General features: G+C 40.7%; 1 protein-coding gene across 2 annotated transcripts in view; it reads left to right on the top strand.

Moving 5' to 3' along the window:
* Sema5a (semaphorin 5A) overlaps positions 1 to 22,583 on the top strand; it is a 427,756-nt gene that overhangs the window by 324,063 nt on the left and 81,110 nt on the right. For both annotated transcript variants that reach the window (XM_040757698.1, XM_040757699.1), the window contains exon 12: positions 15,888 to 16,095. In XM_040757698.1, coding sequence (XP_040613632.1) covers positions 15,888 to 16,095 — 208 coding nt within the window. The remainder of the gene's footprint in view (positions 1 to 15,887; positions 16,096 to 22,583) is intronic.

Here is a 22,583-nt window from a genome sequence, read left to right on the forward strand (position 1 = left end):
ACCATTAAAATATAATTTCTGAAATGGCTCTAAACATACTTCTTCCATTTTGTACTGCATATTTATGAGAAGCAATGTTCTAGAAATGGATAATTATAAAATCAAAATATCTGAGGAAATGAAGATGCAGCAAAAAATTTCAGCTGTAGTTTAGTTCTTTATATAAAAATAAACAAGCATTTCTAACTCGTTTATGCAAATTTTACTTTCATAATTAATAACTAGTGAGAATTATATGTATACCAAGGAATTACATTCCAAAAATCATCATGATTTGTTACAAGCAAATGTTTAAGCCATATAGGTATTTTCACACCTATAGACAAAGTAAAAATTTATCAGACAAAAAGGTGTTACAAATTGGGAAAACAATGGAAGAAACTCTTCATTATTTTTGTTGTTGCTGTGATAGAATGGAAAGACAAAACTAAAACTTTTGGGTCAGAGTTGCCAGTGAGTAAAGAAATTTCTAGAACTCAGAAGTATAGGAGTAGCGTTATTACTACAGGGACATCAATTACTAAGAGTCCATGAAAGTCCTAGTTAAGCCCAGAAAAACAATCAAACAAACAAACACAAACAACAACAACAACAACAACAAATACCTGAGTGTTTGCATTGTGAACTGAGCAGAGGTTTTCGTGTGACTTTTCCCATCTATTTAAGACAATAATGAAAATCTGGTCATTATCTGAATATTTGCACATCCCCAAGGAATTCTCACAGCATTTGAAGATATCTAAGTTAATTACTAGGTTCAGGGCTTCACTTGGGCCCTCAGTGATATGATCATTTGATTACTTTTAAAGCTCTGACCTTGCACTTATCAGAGCACAGGCTGAAAGTGGAGGGAAATAGTTTCCATTGCAGAGGTCTGGACTTACCTTTGTTTGGCAAATTGGGCCTGTAAAGGCCAGGCTTTACGACAAGCGGCTGTTTTTTGAAATGAAGTATAATTCTCCCCTTTGGTTCAGGATCCTGTTGGTCAAATATTGTCAGCACTTTACAGCATCTCTGGAAGGCTCACCCTCCTCTGACTGAGTTAAGAACTGACTAGGTTGGGTTTTATTAAAGACCTGACATGTGGCAGAGGTCCTGGCAGATGGTTTCAGGGAGTCTGTGGTCTTTACAGCCGAGTTTCTCAGAATCTAGAACCTTCCTGGCTTTCAGGGTATAGTATGCAGTAGATGTCAGACTCAGCACTGACTCAATGTTTGTCTTTGCTCATCTCTGACTTCTTACCCAGTTCCAGTGACCTGGTATTTGACTTCTGCCCTGTGTCCTATGGACCTGTGGGAAATTCTGTGCTTGGGCACTGAATGTTGTTCTTCTAACTACGGTTCACCCCATGTCAGTTAGCAGAGGACCATTCCTGTATCCTGGGGGAAATGCCACCCCTTCTGTCCCATCTCTAGACCCTTACATCTTATTTCCTGGTCCAATTTCTTCCTTGATACTTAAGATGACCAGATGTGTCTGATTTGGATCAAAGGTACTTATACACCCACCCAAATTCCAAATTTTGGTTAAAATATAGCAAATTTGGCTAAGAATTTGTAACTTGCCTTCTAAGTGCTCCTGGTTTAGAGAGTCACATACTGGAGCTACTAATAAGCCTACAGTCATAGAAAGATTTACAGAGCCAGATTGGAAATCACCATTGAACTCAGTGGCCAGAAGAGCCCTGGAAATTGTGTCCATTCTGGGGTGAATCGTGAGTGACTGAATATTCCAGATTTTCATCTTGGTAATGGAATCACAATTTAGAGCTATTCTGCACATGTGATGTGTTTAAGCTCATGTGTCATGCCTGTACTCTTGGAGCAATATGGCTTTCCTGACTCTCAGATCCTCATTTCAGACCCCCACCTCTAACACACACACACACACACACACACACACACACACACACACACACACACACCAGCAGGCTCCTGACTCCTGATTCCAGGCCTAGAAGTGCACAAGACTCCCCAGAGTTTGTGCTAATTAAGCCTCTTGTTTGTGTTCACTAATCCTGAGCATATTTGGTAAAGGTGTTTCTTTGAAGGTCACACGCAAGCTCAGCCCTTCACCACTTGGGGTTTCCTAAGGGATGGGTAGCTGTCTGCCATTTTTCTTGTTTTATTTCCTTCCTTTTCCATTCCCTTGTCCTGTTCCTCTTAGAAAGACAACAATGAAATCCCAACCCATATCTTATATGGAACTATTTGTTCATCTGAACCTCAGAAACTATTGGAGAAGGACTAGACAATAAAAATTGTTCAGCTCCATTATTGGCCCACACACTGCCATCTAATACATTTATTGTACTGCGGTTCGTACCTCCCACATACAGTGCTAGCACGTGAAAAGTAATTCTGCCAGGTGATACCTTTCTTCGTTCCGAGAAATCAGGAGGCACAGACCTGAGAGTCCAAACAACAGAAAGTATCTGAAAGTTCAATTTGTTTTAGCAGTTGCATGATCCCAGACATCAGTAAATAAACAAATGAACTGGTTGATTCTTGTATAATGCAAATGCTTGACCATTCTGAGTCAGAAATGAACTGGGCAGTGTCTGGTGATGAGCCAATATTGAGTGGTTGGCTTAAGGAGCTGAGCAATCTATAGGTCCTTTGTTATAGAACAGTGCTGTCCTTTCCTGGGGGTGTTGTAATTTTTAAAAAGCGACTGGAAAGAGAAAGACGCCATGCAACAGAGTTCAAGTGGAGGGTTTTCATTAAGGGGAAAGGATCGTGAAAGGGGGAATGGGGAGAGGGAAGACAGGCCTTTGGGGACAGGAGCATCGGGAAATAGGAAAGAGAGGCAGAAAGAGGGGGGTAGGACGTGGGCAGGGCCCTTTTAAAAGCTTACACCCTGTGTAAGCAGGGTGGCACAGCAGAAGCATGCTGGGCCCATAAAAGGGAACATATTGAATAGGCACAGGTGGTGCTCTTAGTGGCTGCAGCCCAGGGCCTATCTTGTTAGGTCTCCAAAGACAGGCCAGTACAAATGCCTAAATACTAACAGGTGTGACAACTAGACTACCAGTCTTGATCAGAGTTCACACCTAAGCAGTATATGTGTGTTCATGTGGGGTACATACATGTGTGTATGTTTATGTCAGAATTATCTGTGTTTGTATACGTGTGTGCATGAACATGCAAGTACGTGCCGCATTTCAGACTTCAGTATCCTTCCTCAAGTGGTATCTACTCTGTTTTTGAGAAGCCAATTGGCCTGAAACTTGGTAGTTAAAAGAGGCTTGCTGGCCAGCAATTGGCTTCTCAAGTAGGTTTTGGGAATCCAACTCAAATGTACATGCTTGTATGGCAAGCATTTTTACAGAGTGAACTTTTTCTATGCCTAAGGATTTTATATGTATTAGACATCTGGGGCAGTGGCAGAGCAATGTGCTAATATCACGGTTAAGACCTTAGGTTCCATTGCAGCACTTTAGAAAAACACGTGTGTAAGGTGCACCACTTGATACTCTGACATGTATATATACACCGTGCACTGTGAAATTGCACCATCAAGCTAATGAGTATGCCTGTTGCCTTTTCTTTTGGGTTTTTGCCAACGGTTAATTATTGTTGTAAGTCTTCAACAGAGTATAACTGAAGACTGGGCCCTTGACTTGAAGGAATTTGCAAGCTGAGTTGCTAAGAATAATGGGTCAAATCCACACTAAATACAACTCTTCTGATATTGGCTAATGCACCTCATCACATGGAGGAGATTAGTACAAAATGAGGTCTTTATAAAAAAGAAATGAACAACATGGCTTGGAGGAATATTTTAGCCTGCTTTTCAAGCATATGTTGAGTTAACTTTATCCCTCACCTTTATGAGACAGAGGACAATGGGAAGTGCTGTAACCACTGTGTGACAAAATACCTAAAAAAAGTAAAAACTCTCAAATCTGCATGAGGCTTGAGCTACAGTTCAAGTATCTGGGAGACCCTGTGGCAGCCAGGAAGCAGAGAGAGGATTTGGTCTGGAATGAAGCTTGTCTCTAACCTTTAAGTTCTACCTCTAGAAGCCTATGTCTGCCAGCTAGGACTCATATCCAAACAATATCACAACTTCTCAAAAACTGTGCCACCAGCTGGGGACCAACTGTTCAAACACACAAGTTTATGGGTGATATCCACAGCACACTGTTTGCTGCATGGTTTCTCATTAGAATGAAGAGATGCCTGTCCATTTCCTGCCACCCACAACTAGATGTTCACACCCTGCCTACTGCTCTTTCCTGTTTCTGTGGGAGCTTTAACATCCAAGACATTATTTCTGCAATAGGGCCCTGGTGCCCTCCTCCTCCCCGTCATCAGTGTCACGACTATGGCTAATGTACAGAAGGTACAATAATTGAGACCAGTGCTTTATGTGATGCATCCTTGGGAGCACAGGGATGTTTAAGAAATCTCTTTTCTAGAAGCCTATTCTCTACTCCATGACTCTCTTGTTGCCATCCATGGTGATATGGCCCAAAATCAATAGCCTTTTATCACTAGTTATGTCTTAGACTCCTTGTGTAGGTCCACCTGAAGTTGGCATTAGTTACTTTGGTCTTTTCCATATTGCATCCCCCCTGAATTCTAGTCTCCAGGGCTGCACTGGGAATATCTACTTCAAGAAAAGCTGAATATACATTCTGATAATATAAACCTTGGGAACCAGCCTGCTATACATAGAGGTCTGCTCTCACCACAACTTCCTTTCTAAAATCCGGTTCCCTAATTCTATCAGCCCTCTAGCTTTCTGCTGTGTTTCAAGAAAAAATATAGCAAGAGAGGTGCATAGAAATAAATGGACAATGTATCTACCCGAGTTCCTCAAACAAATGGCAGAATTTTAATTACGTGCTTCTCTGCTGATATCCAGGATTACAAACAATAGAAGTATGAGAAGTTCTAAGCTGAACTCAGAGGAATGTCTTCTAGGGCAGAAATAGGAAACCTGGAAGATTCTTTCGTTGAGTAAATCCCACCTGGCACCCTATTGTGTGCTCAGCAGACAGAATATCAGGGATGAGAAAGAAGGTTACCACTTGATGTCAAGGGAAGCTGACACCATATAAAAATATAGATGTTTGTTCTGTGGTTTGATCTCACAGACTGCCTGCATTGAATCAAGAATTACCTTGCATGGGTGCCCAGATTACAGGTCAAAAGCAGCTTGGAGTAGAGGTGAAAGGTACCATCTCCTAGAGGTGCTCCCTGAGGAAGAGTGGAGGGAGGGTCTTCTCGGGAGAAAGTGCAGAATAGACCATACAGGCAGCTGGAGAAGGGGTCTGCATGTTTGAGAAGCTGAGCTAAGGCAATCAGACCACTGGGGCTGTGGCTGGGGAGGAAGGAGATGAAGCTGAGGGCTGGGATGGTCCCAAATGAGCATTTCATCCTAGCACAAATCCTTGATATCTGGTGCTGAGACAGGTTATGTACGAAGAGGAGACCCTTAGTTCCATTTTGTGCCCTGAGTTCTTGTTGTGCATGCTAGGTTTCAGCGGGAGGTACAAATTCTTTAAACCTGGGTGGAGAGTTCTAGTCCAGTAGTAGAGAACTCCGCTTGTCTTATAGATATACAGATGGATACAAACATGCTTGAAGAGAGATCCCAGACTTGGGCTTTCAAACAGCTTGGTTCATAATGCATTATTATGTAATGGGCATAATGAAGCAACTGAAAAGAATGACAAAATAATTTTCCTACTTCGTTGAGGATAGAGTTACCATTCTTCTTTTAAATTAATGTTTCATAGGTGCAAAAGCGCTTAGCACGGATTTTCTTAACTATCTTAATCGATAACTAATGGGAACAGACAGAGTGTATATCTTACAACTGGGGGTGAGGGGATAATTTAGACTGCAGTGTTGTCTGGTCCATGTCAGACAAGGGCTGCCAACTGGGTGGTTGTTTTGTAATTCAGATACAATAAATCCAAGGCAAGTAATTTCCTCTTAGAAACCGAATTGCTTCCTTAACAGAATGGCTGGAGTTAGATTTAAGCTGTGAGCTTAGATGAGAGCTTCAGAAAGGATACCCATGGGACTCGATTAATTGCACTCTTGTTTTAAATGTAATATGGTTTTTATTCACAGGAAACTCCAGTGGTAAATTTCCTGTGAGCACCAGCTTATGATTCAGCCTACTGAAAGGGCCATTGAAGTTGTGTTTTGCAAGGCAATCAAAGTTGCTATAAAAGAAATATCATTTCCCTCTCCTTATGTGGAGTGAGTACTAATGGAGTTAGGAAGCTGGCTGGGCTGGATGTTCCCCTGCAGGCCAAGCAGTAGCAAGAAAGGCACGATGGCTCCGTGTTCTCTATAAATCCACTTAGTGGACCCATCACTGTGGAATGGGTACTGGCTGAGAAACGGAGGTTACACAGCTTGTAATTGTTAGAGCTAGCTGACTGGTCTAGGCAGTTAGTCTCTATTACACCTATGAACTGTGTGCACTTACTGGGTACCTACTGTGTGTGTAAAACACTGTTCTGCAAGTCAGCAAAGATACAATGAACAAGGCAGCCTGTGTGCTATGCCATCTGGCTTTGTAGACTGTGGTTGAATAGAATTCTTTGAAATTAAAGAATATTGCATGTAATACATGATTGAAATGCCTCAGCTGGTGATCATATTCTTTTTAGGGAAAAATAATCTGAATCTGATAAAAAAGTATTAATTAAAATCTGTTTTTTAGACAGATTTTACAGGACTGGCCACCAAGACCTATGGTTTTGCCCTGAATTCACCTTTGCTATATAAATGCAATGCTGATTCTGAGTGCCCAGAGCCATTTAATCTATTTGCTCAGATTTCAAGTTAAGAGAAAGAACTTCGGGAATGTATTAGTTGTCTGCCACATTGGGATAAGAGCTAGCTAAATTAATGATCTTTATATAATGATCTGTTGCTATAGTAACAGGCTGCCCAGTGAGTGGGAGGAGGTATTTCATCATTACTGCACTGGTAATGCTTGGATGGTAGCTGATGCAAATACAAAGGCTTTCTACATCTTTGCAGTTACTGGGTCGATGAAACAAACACAGACAAAAATGCCTCTGCATCACAGTGACACAAAAGTAGGCCGAGCCTAGAGTACAATGAGAAATAAAGTCACTTAGCTTCCTGGGTGAGTGTCCTGGAGTCCACAGAGAATCTCTGCCCATCACAGGTGTCTGTTGTTCATGCCTTTACTTCTGTTATGTATTCAGTTCATGGACACTTGACTAGAAAACATCCCCTTAAAATATGGCAGACTTTGGAGATGCGATAAAGAACAGAGTACAAATAATGAACTTAGCACTTTGTGATAATACCTCCATCTTTATCCATCTTCCTGGGGAATTTTACCTTTATTTGTTGGCAGGATTATTGTCCTTTACTTACAAAGTGAAGCCATGCATCTGTGTCTTGAACATCTCCATCTTCTAAAATCATTATTACATATCAGATGAAACATGCGTATCCTATGTGTAGGAAGAATATTTGGCTGCTGTTCTTAAAATATATTAAATTTACTGAGCCATCTTTCATTGTAGGTGTATTAAGATTAGTCAATTTTTTCACATAAAGTATGATTTTCATGTATGTCTTGAGCTTTCCATTTCATCATGGTTAAGATGCAGTAAGTTGAAGATTATGTGATCATCCCCAAATAATAAAAGGCAAGAATTCTTTCCACACAGTGATAACAAATGTTGCTTGTTGACTGTTTCTTTTCCTTACCTTTCTCCTCTCCATCATTCATCCCCTTGCTGCAAAATATGTTTTATGTTACTTTTGAAATGCTTGCAAAACTAAATCCTAGAAGCTGTGTCCTAAGAAGTTCAGTCTAGTGCTGGGGACATGGTTTAGCCAGATAGGAGTCCTCACTGCAGAAGAATAAGTGAAACAGGAGAGGTGCTCAAGCTTGGTGGTTGCCAGCCTAGCCCCAGATTCAGTGAGACACCCTGTGCCTGACTCAAGAAAGCAAACAGACAGGGATAGAGCTGTTTCCCTAATAGCCTCCTCCGCATGTGTGCCCATGAACTTGCTGACCTATACCTCTCTCTCCGTTTCTCTGTCTCTGTCTCTGTCTCTCTCTCTCTCTCTCTCACACACACACACACACACATATACACACCCTACCCTCTTTTTCACACACACATATATGCATATACCCACTCTTACAAACATACATGCACACACACTCCTCTCTCTGTCATACACACACACACCCCTGTCTCACCCCCACCTCCTCTCTCTCTCTCTCACTCTCTCTCTCTTTCACATACACACACAAGCACACGCACATGCACACACACACATGCACACAATGCAACTCCCTCTCTGTCTCACACATATGCATGTATATGAATGTTATAAACACACATTTTCCTCAGGTTCTTCAAAGTTCACTGGTGAATACTCATTTAGTACTGATTTACCCCCAAAGCCCAGGAGACATCAACACAAAGGTTTGATCAATAACATTTTCTATAGGGAATAATTATATTTTAAACCAAACACATTATCAAAATTATACCTGTCCTATACCACCTTCTATAACTTCTCTATGCCACAGGTGTGTGTGTGTGTGTATACATTTGCACACAAACGTGAGCACACACACACACACATATATACATATATGTGTATATATATGAATCTACTGGGATCACCAGAATTAATCCTAATCCTAGAAACTCTGGCAACAACTGCGCGGGCCAAGGTCAATAGTGAAATGCTCCAGACTTCCTTCCTTCCTTCATCCCACATCTGTACATCTGTATCCTTTGCTTGTAAATGCCTTCATCTTTGTGAGTCTCTCTTTCTCTCTTCTCTCTCTCTCTCTCTCTCTCTCTCTCTCTCTCTCTCTCTCTCTCTCTCTCTCTCTCTCTGTGTGTGTGTATTGGCCTCTTGTTCTCGTGAGGACACTGGTCACATCAGATAAGGACCTACACTGACCACATTTATCATTTATCTCAATTACATTTTTTTTGGTTTTACAAGACAGGGTTTCTCTGTATTGTTTTGGAGGCTGTCAGTCCAGCTGGCCCCGAACTCACAGAGATCCGCCTGCCTCTGCCTCCCGAGTGCTGGGATTAAAGGCGTGCGCCACCATCGCCCGGCTATCTCAATTACATTTTAAAACACTGTCTTTCCAAACACAGTTGCATCCCAAGGTACAGAGAACCTAGACTTCAGTCACTTTGGGTGGATGCAGCTGAGTTCATAGCAGCAGTCCCTGACTTATTAAAAGCCACACTTGCTCATGAGGGGGAGATGGTTACAAATGATTATATTTAAATTGACTAATGCTGTCTAAGTGAAAAATAGAATCTTGTTGGAATTACTGAAAATTAGAAAAGATCTGCTATTTTCCCCCAAAGTAAAAAATACAATTAAATCTCAGTCACTGATAATTAAATTTTGTACATTAAACCTTACGTATCAAAGCAAACAGTTACACACAGGCCGTATTTTATTGTAAACTTTAGCATTTATACAAATCTTTAAGTCTTTGATTTTTTACAATGGCACAGAAGTAGTTCTCTTTGGTTTGGGGTGTTGCTGTTATTCTTTGTTTCCTTTTGTGAAGTGGTTTTCTTGCTTTGCTTACTTCATTTGCTCATGGGTTAGTCAGACATGCCCTGGGGTTGGCATCACAGGAGCGCTGGCTCTTCCTGTAGTGAGTTCTGGAAGACAAGCACAGGTCCAGAAACCAAAGCTTCAGATCTGTCTCGAGTAGTCACCATTCACCAAAGGTTCTTCACTCTCAGCTGGCATTCACTGACCAGCCATGCTGCAGCTGACCTACAGACAGTTAGAGAGAGTCTCTACCATTCTGCCTGTACTTTCAGGACAAAAACATTTTAGACAAATCCAGGCCAAGCACTCAGTCTCTGTAAAAAGATTCCAAACAAACATATATTGCTTCCATTCTTCAACATTCTTATGAGCAATTTTATAATTTGCTGATTTGGTTGTGATTGATTTATTTTTTATTATTATTAAAGAATATATTTCTTCTAATGCCCCAAGATTGAAACTTTCTTCCTCCTATGAATTATTTTTCTTCTGCAGTGTCAGGTAGATCATGAATTGCTTTAGTTTGTGCTTTTCTTGAAATGTCTTCATCAGTTTCAGATGACAGCATCATTGGAGGTGATAATCCTGGATGGTAGTTCTTCACTTTCTTCCAGAGCCATGTCTTTATTCTTTCAAGCTTTGCTTGTGCTTAGGGCTTCTGCTAAGAGATCTGATGCTATTCTGATGGCTAGTCTTCATAAACTTAAGGGATTTTTCTTGTAGGTTTTAATATTCTTTCTTTGTTCTGTAGTCTTTCAACTTTAACCATAATGTGTCATGTAGACCTAACCACATCTATTTTTAGTTCAAAGCTTTATTTATATTATATATATATTGTACATGTATAAGTGTTATATATACATGTTAAAATATTATATATACTTATATTTCCATATGCTTGAAAGATTTCTGCATTAATTTCAGTAACTAGGTATTCTATGTGTTCACCAAAGATTTTTACATGCGTTCTCTTGATCATATCTCAGTGCTCTTCAAAGTTGTGGTTGTGTTTGCCACTTGAGTGGTTGGTTGGTTTATGAAGCAGAGGGCAGAAAACAGCATGGATAATGGACAGTATGTTAGATCGTAAGAGCCAGAAATAAGTCAGAGGGAACGGTGGTTTCCAGACACAACAGGGCATTGTACTCAGGAATACACAGCAATTGAGAGTGCACACAAGATCTGTATAAACTCAAGTCAAACAAAATCCTAGCATGGAGGTTATATAGGGAAGAGATGGCACAAAATCCCACCACTTCCTGAAGGACTATTATCATTCGATAGCTGTTGGGAGAAAGAGGGCTGTTTTTCTTTAATGATATGAATCCTGGTAGATCAACCATATTCTATACCCACTTCCAAGAGTAGTTGGGCAACACAAATCATATTCAATGTGTTAAAAATAAAAGAACAAAACTCAAATTTCGGTGGTTAGGTACATGAGGGTGAGGAGGGTGGATCTGGGAGGAACTGCAGAAGGAGATGTGAATATAATCAAACACTGTATGAAATGCTCAATGATTTTATAAAAACATTATTTAAAGAGAAAATAAAATTAGTAATTTGTTCCTGAAATATGAATTGCACGCTTTAGAAGGGTAAGGATGGCTATTTATTGTGGAAGGTACTTACAAGAGAAACCAGCAACCCAAGTTGGTCTCAGCAGTTTCTGAGCCCTGATTTGAATCCCCAGCAAGAGAGAGCCAAATGTACCTTCTCCCTTTATCCCTGCCTCCTCCATGTACCTGTGACCATGCTCAAATGGGCATGGCCAGTGCTAAGGGTACATGAGATCCCTTTTAGTCTAAAGAGGAGATTTAGACTTGAAACAAAACTAAGCTGTGTCAATCTACAAAATGTCTCAAACACATATACAGCATATATATAGAAGATAATAAACTAATTATAATTTACCTATATCTTATCCTTAATATATCTATCCCATCAAAACCCTAAACTTGTCTGGAAGAGATGCTCAAGTCTGAATACCGCCTTTCAATCCCAATCCTAAACAACTGAAAACTAACACTAACAGGTATAAATTATCCTGTAATATCAACAATAGAGAAAGGGGGCATAGTATTCTCAAAATTACTTCCTGCTGATAACCTCATGGGATCCTGTGGTAAGAAAATGTTAGTGTATTGAAAGTCTCAAGTGGACTGGCTACAACATTTGTACCCATCTCTGTTTGGCAGGAGATGGTTGGTTGAAGTTCTTGACTGAAGTTCTAATCTTGATTGGAGCCCTTGTCTGAAGCTCTGACCAGAGTGTGGAAGTTGCACCATATCAGTTAATTAGTTTGGAGTTGTGTAGAGTGATGTCGTCCCAAACCAGTTTGAGGGTGGTACTTGTTAGTTCAGATGCATCAAGTCCATCAGGTGGAATCGATGAAGTAGAGCCCCATTTTTTTTCTGGAGTGTTTGAAGATTGCTGTTAGGAAATTGTTTGCTCTCTGTGGAAAACTCAAACATTAACTGCCAATGCAGACACACAGTTTTAATTTCATGCTTTGATGAGAAATCTGCCAGATACACTGTAGCCTATGGGCTGAAGTTAGATGCCCCAATGTTACAGAGAAACTTTGGGTGACTGTCCAGGTATCGAGATGTCTCTGTCAATTCTAGTGTTTATATATTATCCTGCTGTGGTCTTTGATAGAGTTAAGATAGATAGTTATATTTATAGTTTTCTTAGTTTTGATAAAGGATAAGCTACATATAAGACTTTAGACTCACACAGAAGGGATAGATGATAGGATACTTTCTTTAAATCTTGCTAAATGTTAATGAACTAAATATTGTAACTATAGTTTCTACTTGATAACTGTTTTGTTATATATTTTATTATGTTAATGTTAAACCCTTCTTTTTATTTAGACAGAAAAGAGGAGATGATGGGGGAAGTGCTTCTATGTATATATCTCTCTTATTGATTGATGAATAAAGCACTGTTGGTCAATAGGGAAGCAAGATAGATGGGAATATAATTCAAATATATATATATATATATATATATATATATATATATATATTCATGGGTTAATAGTTAAGACAGAACTAGCCAATGAGAAGCCCTGGACATTGGCCAACAGCATTGTAACTAATAGAGTCTCTGTGTGTTATTTGGGATTGATGCAGCTCTAGGATCAGGCTGGCGGGAGGAATGCATGTTACAGTAATTGAGTGAAATAAAGGGCAATATTAATGGAGAAAGAAAAAAAAACACAAACAATTAGTACTCAAATGGAATGGATAGGAATGCCATGAAGTAGGTAAGAAAAGAACAGCAGGTAAAAGTGACTAAATAATATTGAGAAATATGAAAACAAAAGTACATAAACATCAGAAGGATGAGAGCAAAGCATAAAAAATTTTTAAAGCTAAAGAAAGGTCAATATAATGCATAGGAAATGGAGAAAAGTGGATGCTTAAGAGGCAAAAATAAAATTTAAGTTAAGTGCAGGGAATTGACATGGCTTCTTACCTTTTGGTGTCCTACTCAAGGTCACTATGAGACACTAAGACCATGATGAAGTGGGTGAGCACAGAGCATGGATGAGACTCAGTCACGGGAGGAAGGTTATGGACTTAAGCGTTTGTTGTGTGGCTCAGAATCACCCTATAATAATACTGACACCAAGAGAATGACAATTTACAATGGAATCATCGTATCACTAGATGCCCATAGCTAAAAAGAGACAGCAGAACCTTGGGTCATACCAATATTTAAATCTTTGCTTACCATCTTTCACTCAAATGCTAAGATCCCATTGTCTGGAGCACTGGGTACAGAGTGTGAAAAGGAAAAAAAAATAACGTGCTGAATTTTTTTTAAAACATTGGTGGCTTATTGGAATCAAATTACTAAATCTCTATAAAAATTGATTCTTTCTGCAAATTTGTAATAATTTTAAATACCAAGGAGGTTGACTCCAGAGCTGTTATTAACTCTGGCAGGTTTTTCATAGTTGTTAATTCATAAACAATACAAATCATCAGTAGAAGGGATTTTGGTTTAAATGTTGACTATGTTCTAGTTTAAACCTCTGCTTTGCACATGGTGCTGGGGTTCCACATTCACAAAGTATTTCCGGTCGCTCTGCTGCTGGACTCTTACCTGTCCTGTCCCTCACTGACTCAGAAATTGGCTAGAAGGTTCTGCTTTACCCTAGTGATTTCTTACTATTTGAGTCATGTCACATATCAAAGTTATCCCCTTGTTCCTGTGATATCCCACAACAGAGTACTGACTTGAACTAACATACCCCTGTTGCTGTGATGTTCCCCAGTAGAGAACTGACTTAAACTGACACCCCTCTGTTGCCGTTATGTTCCACAGTGGAGTGGAAGGCTGTGTTACTCCCTGGAATGCTGAAAGCTCCATCTGCCAGTGTCTTTGGGAAGTTTTAGAGATCTATGACTGAGAAGTCCGAATTCAAATCACCACTTGTCCCCAAAGCTCCCACGGTACCCTGCCTAGGCCTCCGTGCTGTTTACTGGTGTTCTCCATTGCCCTGTGCAGAGAGAACTGCAATCACCAAGGCTGACTGAATTTTCACAAGCCCTGAACTCTGATCATCGAGTCAGAAAGAAGTTTTATTATAGAATAAAGGCATTATCAAAATGGTCTTTCATATTTATGTTTGTGAATCATGAATTTTCTGAATGGACACGGTTGCCCATTCTCTAGTGCACACAGACACATTCCTTTCAGTCTTCCATGTATGATGGATATTTTTCAAAAGTAATATATTTAACCAGCTAGTTGTTGTTGTTACTAATACTGTATACGTGATTATGTAGCCAGTTTTTAGGAACATGTTCATTAGAGATATTTCAGATTTACATTTTAAGTAAGGTTACACTAATATATATGTGTACATGTGTTTTCTCTTTAAATGTACATATTCTTATCTTCCAAGGACTTCCATAAAGGTAAAAAGTGTAAAGTAGTTTTCCTTCAGTCTTTTTTACTTATTCGTTTAAAGCTCCTTCAAGCCAAAGCTTCCTGGTTTCATTTCTGTTTTAAAATAATGTCTAAGGCTGGTTCTGTGTTTATAGACTAAGAATCACTGATTTGTAACTTGAAACCATGGTGTATTTATTCAGTTTTTGCACTCAAGATGACTACAGTTATCAGTTATGCTTATTAGAGGTGCTTAAAGACATCTGGACATTTTGCAAGCCAGAAGCAGTGGCCTTCAAGCTCCCATTCATCTCTGTGACAAGGGATATTTATCCCCACTAACCCTTGATGAGTGAGCTGAAACAGAGGTTCGTAACCTGTGGGTCACAACCCCATTGGGATCAAATGGCCCTTTCGCAGGGGTCACATACCGGATACCCTGCATATCAGATATTTACATTAGGAGTCATAACAATAGCAAAATTATAGTAACGAAGAAGCAACAAAAATAATTTGATGGTTGGGGCGTACCACAACGTGAAGAACTATATTAAAGGGCCACAGCATTAGGACGTTTGCCAACCACTGAGCTAAAAGGAGCCTGCTTGGCATCACTATGACTTATCTGCAGAGTCTGCGTGGTGCAGAGGACCCTTGCCATGCCTGAACCAGGGGTCAGGAAGACTTGGATCAGTTCAGACTTGGATCAAGTTCAAACTCACAAAAAATGACCTTGAATTCACGTTCCGAGTCTCCAGTCACTTTGTATCTTCCATGCGTGGGCAGCAGTCAGCACACTCACAGCAGGGACCCTGGATTGTCCCTTTGTAATTTTTCTCTCCTGGTATTCTGCAGCTGTTTTAATCGGCAATGAGGGTCAGCATGGCCCTAGTTCCTGGGCTTGCTACTGAGGAGGCCAGTGGTAGATGAGCTGTTCTCAAGTCTGTTGCATTGTACCACTGCGGAGTTTTGACAAACGGGTGCCTGAACCCTTTGTCCAGAGGGGCCCATGGTAGGCAGCTGGTTTGTGGACCTGTAACAGTGGCCACACCCCCTTTGGGTGTGGCTTCAGGTGGACAGAAGTGGAAAGAGAGGAGCTTAAGGCGTGGCTTTCCTTTGAGTGCTCTTCCTGGTGGGTCAGCAGATCTGGTAGGAGGAACAGGAAAAGCTCTGGAGGTTCTTTGCATTTTTCTGTGTAATTGGTCCCCAATAAACACCCTTATCATTTATCTTGGGTCTAGTGATATCATTACATCCTTGCTTTCAGCCCATTGAAGCGGACTTTGCATTATTGAAAGATGCTCAAATGATGTTATGGGCTGGTCACCATGCCTGTGTGCTTTGCACATACTTCGCTTATCCGAGCATGGCTGTGCTACCTACAAGTCTTATTTCCTTCCGGTCTTGTCTTTGCAGATTATGGCACCATTAAGAAAGTGCGGGCTCCCCTGAGTCAGACCTCGGGCAGCTGTTTGCTGGAAGAAATTGAGCTTTTCCCAGAGAGGAGGAGGGAGCCCATCAGGAGCCTGCAGATCCTCCATAGCCAGAGTGTCCTGTTCGTGGGGCTGCAGGAGCATGTGGCCAAGATCCCCCTGAAGAGGTGCCACTTCCACCAGACACGCAGGTGAGGAATCCCCAGGGTGGGAACACCTATGCCAAGAAGCCTTTTGAATATCCTACAGCCGGAAGTGTGTAGGAACGTACATCTATATGCATCTTACACTCCAGGAGATCCTGGCGGTACAGGGGAAGCCAAGTGCTGTCAGGGCTCTCCACGCCCACTATCCTGGCCTCTTATTTTCTAAGGAGTATCCAATGTTGACCACAGTGTGCTTTGAAGTTTAGTTTGGAAACACGCAGGCCCAGGTGCTTAGGAAATGGAGGGGACTGTGAACTCTGTGAACTTGACTAGTACTGTAATGTTTGCCGTGTTGGAAACTGGAAATGTATCCTGGCCTCTAACACAGTTCTGCTCTAGGGGGGCTTAGAAGCCTTGTTCATTCATGTCCATTCCCCTGAGTAAGGCATACCCAAAGATTTATGTAGAAGTGACATTTTTACTGTACTACTTGTAAGACTCTGCCATGTACAGTTCATTCTGTTTCCATACAGGGATCCTGAGGCAGGAAATTCATAGCATACCTGATGTAGACTTTAGCCTCACTGTCTCACCTCACACATGTAAATTCCTATAGATTCAAATGGGATGACATATACATTGTAAAATCAGAATGTCTTTGCATGTTCTTATGTAGAAGGAAAGTTTTTCTTTCTTTCTTTATTTTTATGTGTAACTATTACACAGTTCCATCCAGGATTATTTTATAAAATGAAATCCGTATGCCATTCCTTGGTATCAGAAAGACCTAGAGAATACTATCGGGGTACTCTTATTGAGTAAGTCTATCGTCAACCTTGTGAGTGGATAGTGACATTTATTAGTCACCCTCTTTTGTGTAAGTCTGGTTTCTAACTTTAACCAATGACTGTTGTCTGAAACATGTCCCTGTGTATATTTCCACAAGTCTAGTCTGAGGCAGATGTCACTGCTTCCTGAGTAGGTAACAGGGACATTGTGGAATAGCCCAGAGCAATATTCTAGATGAGTATGGCTGGAAGGACACCAGCTTTCCAAGTCTTGCTTGCTCGGTTAGAGCGAAGTTCTCCTTGGGACTTGTTGGGTCTGGACAGGAAAACATGTATCTGGCACTAAATAGGAGCACAGCTGCAAAGCATGACACAATCTATTGCTTTTTCTACACTTTCTTTCAGGTCATCTGAGTGTAGGTCACCTCAGCTCTCTTCGACTCAGTAAACTAAATCATGGGTCAGTGTGGTAGTTTGAATCTCACGAGGAGTAGTACTATTAGGAGGTGTCACTTTGTGGGAGTGGGTATCACCTTGCTGGAGGAAGTGTGTCACTGTAGGGGGTGGCTTTCAGGTTTCCTATGCTCAGGATACTGCCCAGTGTTTCAACTGACTTCCTGTTGCCTGCAAGATGTAGGACTCTCAGCTATATCTGCCTGTTGGCTGCCAGGCTCCCTGCCATGATGATGATGGACTGAACCTTTGAAACTATAAATGAGCCACCCTAATTAAATGTCTTCTTTATAAGAGTTGCCATGGTCATGGTGTCTCTTCACAGCACTAAAACCCTTAACAAGACAGTCCTATTACCAAGAGAGGTACGGTGCCCACTGTCTTTCATGCCATGGTCCATCAGCACCATCTTGAATCCTCAGAGGCTGGGCCACCAGGTGCAGATGCCAGAAGTGAGCAGTTATTGCTTGCTTTGAGGAGAATAAGGTCACGTGTATGTCTTCATTGGCCCCCACAGGAGAGGTGACACTCAGTCTCTCTTAGCTCAGTCTTTCCTCTGTTTATTTTTCACTTGCTCAGAGTGAAACAGCAAGAGAGCACAGTTCCATTGTGAGCTGATATACTGGGCTTCTGTGTGCCACAGTTAGGAGGCTTGTGTTTGCTTCTTAGTATTCCATCTGAGAAGACAACTCAAGACTGTGAACCAAGCATCCCTCTGTGTATCTTCTAATGGGCTTCTCTAAGGGTCCTCTTCATATGGAAGGATGAGAAAGCCTACCCAGTTAAAACTCACAAGAAGTCTCTGTTTTGTAAACATTACGTGCTTGGGATTTTTTTTAACAAATTATAGGAAAAAATAGAATGTTTTTAGAAAAAAATTTAATTTCCAAAAATGTGCTTAATGAAGCACACTGATTAATTTCTTTGCCAAATGTCATTCTGTAGTAAAGTATCAATAATTTGGTTTTATCTTTAGGAAATCAATTTCAGAAATGAAATCTTGCAATATTTAAAAAGAGAAAGTAAGTTTATGTAAATAATGTGCCTGAAGTGTAAATAAGACATTTTGAAGAGGAAATATGCATCACAAAATCTTTATATTTTTCCTTTCATTGGTTCTCTGTTCTCCAAAGACAATTCAGACAATTTCACAGTGGTTTTTGCATTCCTCTAACAGTTTCCTTGATTATTGAGCCAACTCTGAAAGTAAAGTACTATTCCATTCCCATTGTTCAGATGAAGGTATGGAAGTCTACATGTCAGTGCCCTGCTTAAAGACACATACTTCCTTCAGTGACACACAGAGATCATGGACAGCCTGTATGCCCCCCAAATCCATGTTATACTGACAGGTTTGCTCTTGGTGCAGAGAAGTCACCACAGATAGGGTTGGATCTCCTGTGGAGCTGCTGGAGTGAAGACAGATAGTATAGGACCAGGAACATGGAACGTGCTAGCAGTGAGGTCTTCTTATCAGCTTCCTCATCTGCTGGTTCCATCTGCCATATGGCACCTCCTCAAAGTACCTCAAGCTGAGTATCTGCTCCCATCTCTCTCAGCATGATCCTACATGTGACTCATCTTCATTGTAGCTCACAAAGAGCATGGTAGCATGGGGACTTTTCTAGAAGTTATTTTAGAAGAAAAATACCTTAAGCTTATAGCTTAGTCAAATGTTATCACAAACCTGAGTAAATGCATTTGTTTTCATGTTAGCATGTTTGGATGCTGCCACTTAATAAACAGCATAGATAATCACGAAGATGGTGGAGACAAACCCAGGGCTTTGGAGTTGACGTCATCTCTTTAAATGTCCTTTTGTTTCTACAATAACTGATCACATATATTTATATACTTCATACCCTGAGCTGGTATTTGCTGGGTTTTGGGGTACCTGGGATCTAGCATCCCAGGTGTCAATCAGTGTTTGACAGTACCTCATGAGTGTCACCGCCTGAGCTCTTGGTGTACACTGCCAGTGTCAGAATGTGACCTCTGAAGAAAAAAAACGAGTTCTTGATAGCAGAGCACAGGATGGAGCAGACAGAAAAGCCAGTAACGAAATCACTGCCTGGCTTATATTCCAGAGCAAATGCATAACCTGGCAATTAGAGTGTTGCTAGACTTGACCCTTGGACTTGGAGACTTCCCATTTCACCATGTCAGGAAGCAGATTTGACCAAAAGACTCAGGCTTTCCCAGTAGTATCTAGAAGTCAGGCTTTTATCTCCTTCCCACCTGTGGCTGTCTGGCACATCCTAAGACACTTACAGTTCTTCAGGTCTCAGCAAATGACAGCTTGGAAGGGAGGGCTTAATGGTAGGACACACACTGTGGAAGTCATTTAAAGGAGTGTGCCCTGACTGGATCATAACCAGAGTTCAGTAAACTCTGTTTGCAAAAAGAAGGGAAAATATTCCAAGCACAAAATTTCTGTAGCAAGGAAGGAGCTTCACCATGGTGTGTGGCCATCCTGCTGAACCAAGGCTGTGGACTGAGAAAAACTTGACAATGAACATACAGGTAAAATACATGAGCCGCTTTAGATTTCAATTTTTGACTTATTCAACCAACCGAGACCAGAAAAGAACTTCAGGCCTTCAACACAGTATTCCACAGAAAGATACCAAAGCATAAAGGGCCAGGGTCCAGTGCTACAGGACAGCCAAGGTGCCTGCAGATCCAAAGGGGTTCCCTGAGAAGCTGAACCATTAAAGAACCCGCAACTGTTCCTTAAGTGGAGCAAGACAGGAAGCCAGCGCCTCTACAGAACCCCAAAGAGGTGAGCAGAGTGATGAGGACCAAATGCATGAGATCAACCCTAGACTTCACAGAGGAGCGAGGCAGGAAGGGGATACATGGCTCTACAGAAACTCCTGGAAACCACTGTATTCTAGGATTTCAATGTTGAGGCATTCCACCAAAGTTTATGATGGTCCATTGCCGCTGAGCCATACCTGATGGTTTGGATGGGATTATAAATGTTCATCAGGGTGCTGGAGTGAAAAATGTCCCTCTGGGTGTTGTGTTTAAGTAAAACACAGCAGGGTACATGTGGTCTATAGACTTTTATTCAATAATTCCTCAGTTAAAGCAATATGTCTTTTGACTGGATGTATTTCTATTACATACATGCGAGTATAAGTTACTAAACTTAGTAAATAAATTATGAAGCTGTGGATACATTACCAAATATATTCTGAATCTCGTAGAATTCCTATGCTTTGAAAACTCATGTAATGTTTTTGTTTTTGTTTTACTTGACACTCTGCACTTTGTGAGAAAAGATTAGCCCACCAGCCATAGAGCTTGCATTCTGTATATGAGGGGTCCATCTGAATCAAAGAGAACGTGTGTAAGCAGCAATGATTGCAGTCTTAGAGCAGAAACTAAGAACAGCACAGGTTCTGTCTTGCTGCAGAGGCCTGACCCGAAGGCCTGATAGGTCTCTGGCTCCAGGTTCCTTTGGCCTCTGGCGCTATGTGCACCTTAAAAGAGTCTCGGTACATATTTGATGAATTAACACATAGACCCTGCTTCTGCCTCCTCTGCTCTTTTCATAACCTAGTGGGTGAGGGGTTATGTTTTCTGAAATTGTAGAAAGGTATGGTGATATAAACAGCGAGAAGAGTGGAAGCCCATTATCCTTCGGTCCCTCTGTTGTATGACATAATTGGGGAGAAAAGAAAAGCCAGTCCAGGAACAGACACAACCCATATATAAAAAGGTAAACGGACACCTCTAGAATTGTATTTGATAAAACTAGAAAGAAAGATAGAACCATTAAGAAAAAGTCATAGGCCTCACTGGGCAGAGCTTGTATCTAGTCACTATTAATTCAGATAGTGTGTAATAGTGTTATTAAGCTAAAGGATTAATACCTCATTAAGAAAATTAGTGGGGAAATTAAATACTATAGGACACTCGTTTCTTTAAAGGGCAACGTTTGCAAAGGGAGACTTAATAGGTTGTCACCGTTATTAATTAAATGGTCTCTGAAGACACTATGTGCACCATGGGAAAGCCTATTGCGAGCAGAGAAAATAACAGCATCCTCCATGGGCCTAGTGATACATCTTCAGTGAACAGGTTGCATATCGTACAAGCATCCAGGAGGACCTTCTGATGAAAGTAAATATTCTCCTTCTGCAATTAATTTATGGGTTTCCAAGTCTCAGTGTCCTGAAGTTTTAGCTACAGTGGAATTCATTCGCTTGGCCTGTGAAGTCTGTGTTTCCTTCATCAGTTCATTCACAAGTATTGATAGCATTTATTACATTCCAAACACGAAGCCAGTTCCTGAGTGTATGATGACAGATGTTACATCCCTGACCCTGCCTGTGTAGGGCTCCGAGTCTAATGAGAAATTCTGCCATAAATAAAATTATCTGAATATCTAATGTAAAACCGAGTCAAAGTTCTTGGGGTTGTATTACATTTTATTCCAAAATGGATTTATCATTAGACCTGATCCTAAACCATGCCAGGAATTAATCCTCTCAACTGATGTCCAATTATTTTTAAGCCATATCTGAATTATAACTGGTTTTTCTCAGCTTCTAGAACTAAGCACCAGGACATGACAGACAGATTCAATGGATTTTTCACACAGTAGATTACTCTGAAGCCATTAAATAGTGACTGTGGCACTTTTCCGTGCTTGCAATGATTGTAACTGTCTAAATAAAGAGTGGGGAGAGAAATCGTATGTACCCACATGCTACTTATAGTGGTACAAAGCTCTCTGTAAGAGAGATCTCAGGTGGGCTCATGCTGGAACAAAATATTTTTTAGCATTATTGTAACACTACTTGAACCTTGCCAAAGTAAAGAGAAAGTTTCCAAAATGTTTTAGAAAGCAGAACAAAAACTTCTCTGACCTCCACCAGGGCTAATAATTACACATTATCTTATTGTGCCTTGTGTAAATGATTGGGAAAAGACACAGGCTTAATGTACACAGGATATGAAGCATGCACTAGTTAATAGGCATCTCACTAAAGGTAATGTAATGCTATACATGAAAAATCCCTAGGATTGATCACCTTACTGGGTCTCATGAAGTGAGCCTCCATTTCATGATGGATCTGCCTCCAGCAATAATAACAAATATTGGTCCAGGTTCACAGTAAAAACAAAATGTATGCACAGCATCATATAGAGGCATTGTGGTCTACCCGTCTTCTCCAGGACCATGAATTCCTCCCTATGTCTCTGAATCACAAGTGATTTTCTTCCCTGTCTCTTATTTGTGATGATTTTAGTGTGATCATGTTACTGCTACAGTGGTGG

The sequence above is a fragment of the Mesocricetus auratus genome, unplaced genomic scaffold (assembly GCF_017639785.1).
Source record: "Mesocricetus auratus isolate SY011 unplaced genomic scaffold, BCM_Maur_2.0 Super-Scaffold_100015, whole genome shotgun sequence".
NCBI lineage: Eukaryota > Metazoa > Chordata > Mammalia > Rodentia > Cricetidae > Mesocricetus > Mesocricetus auratus.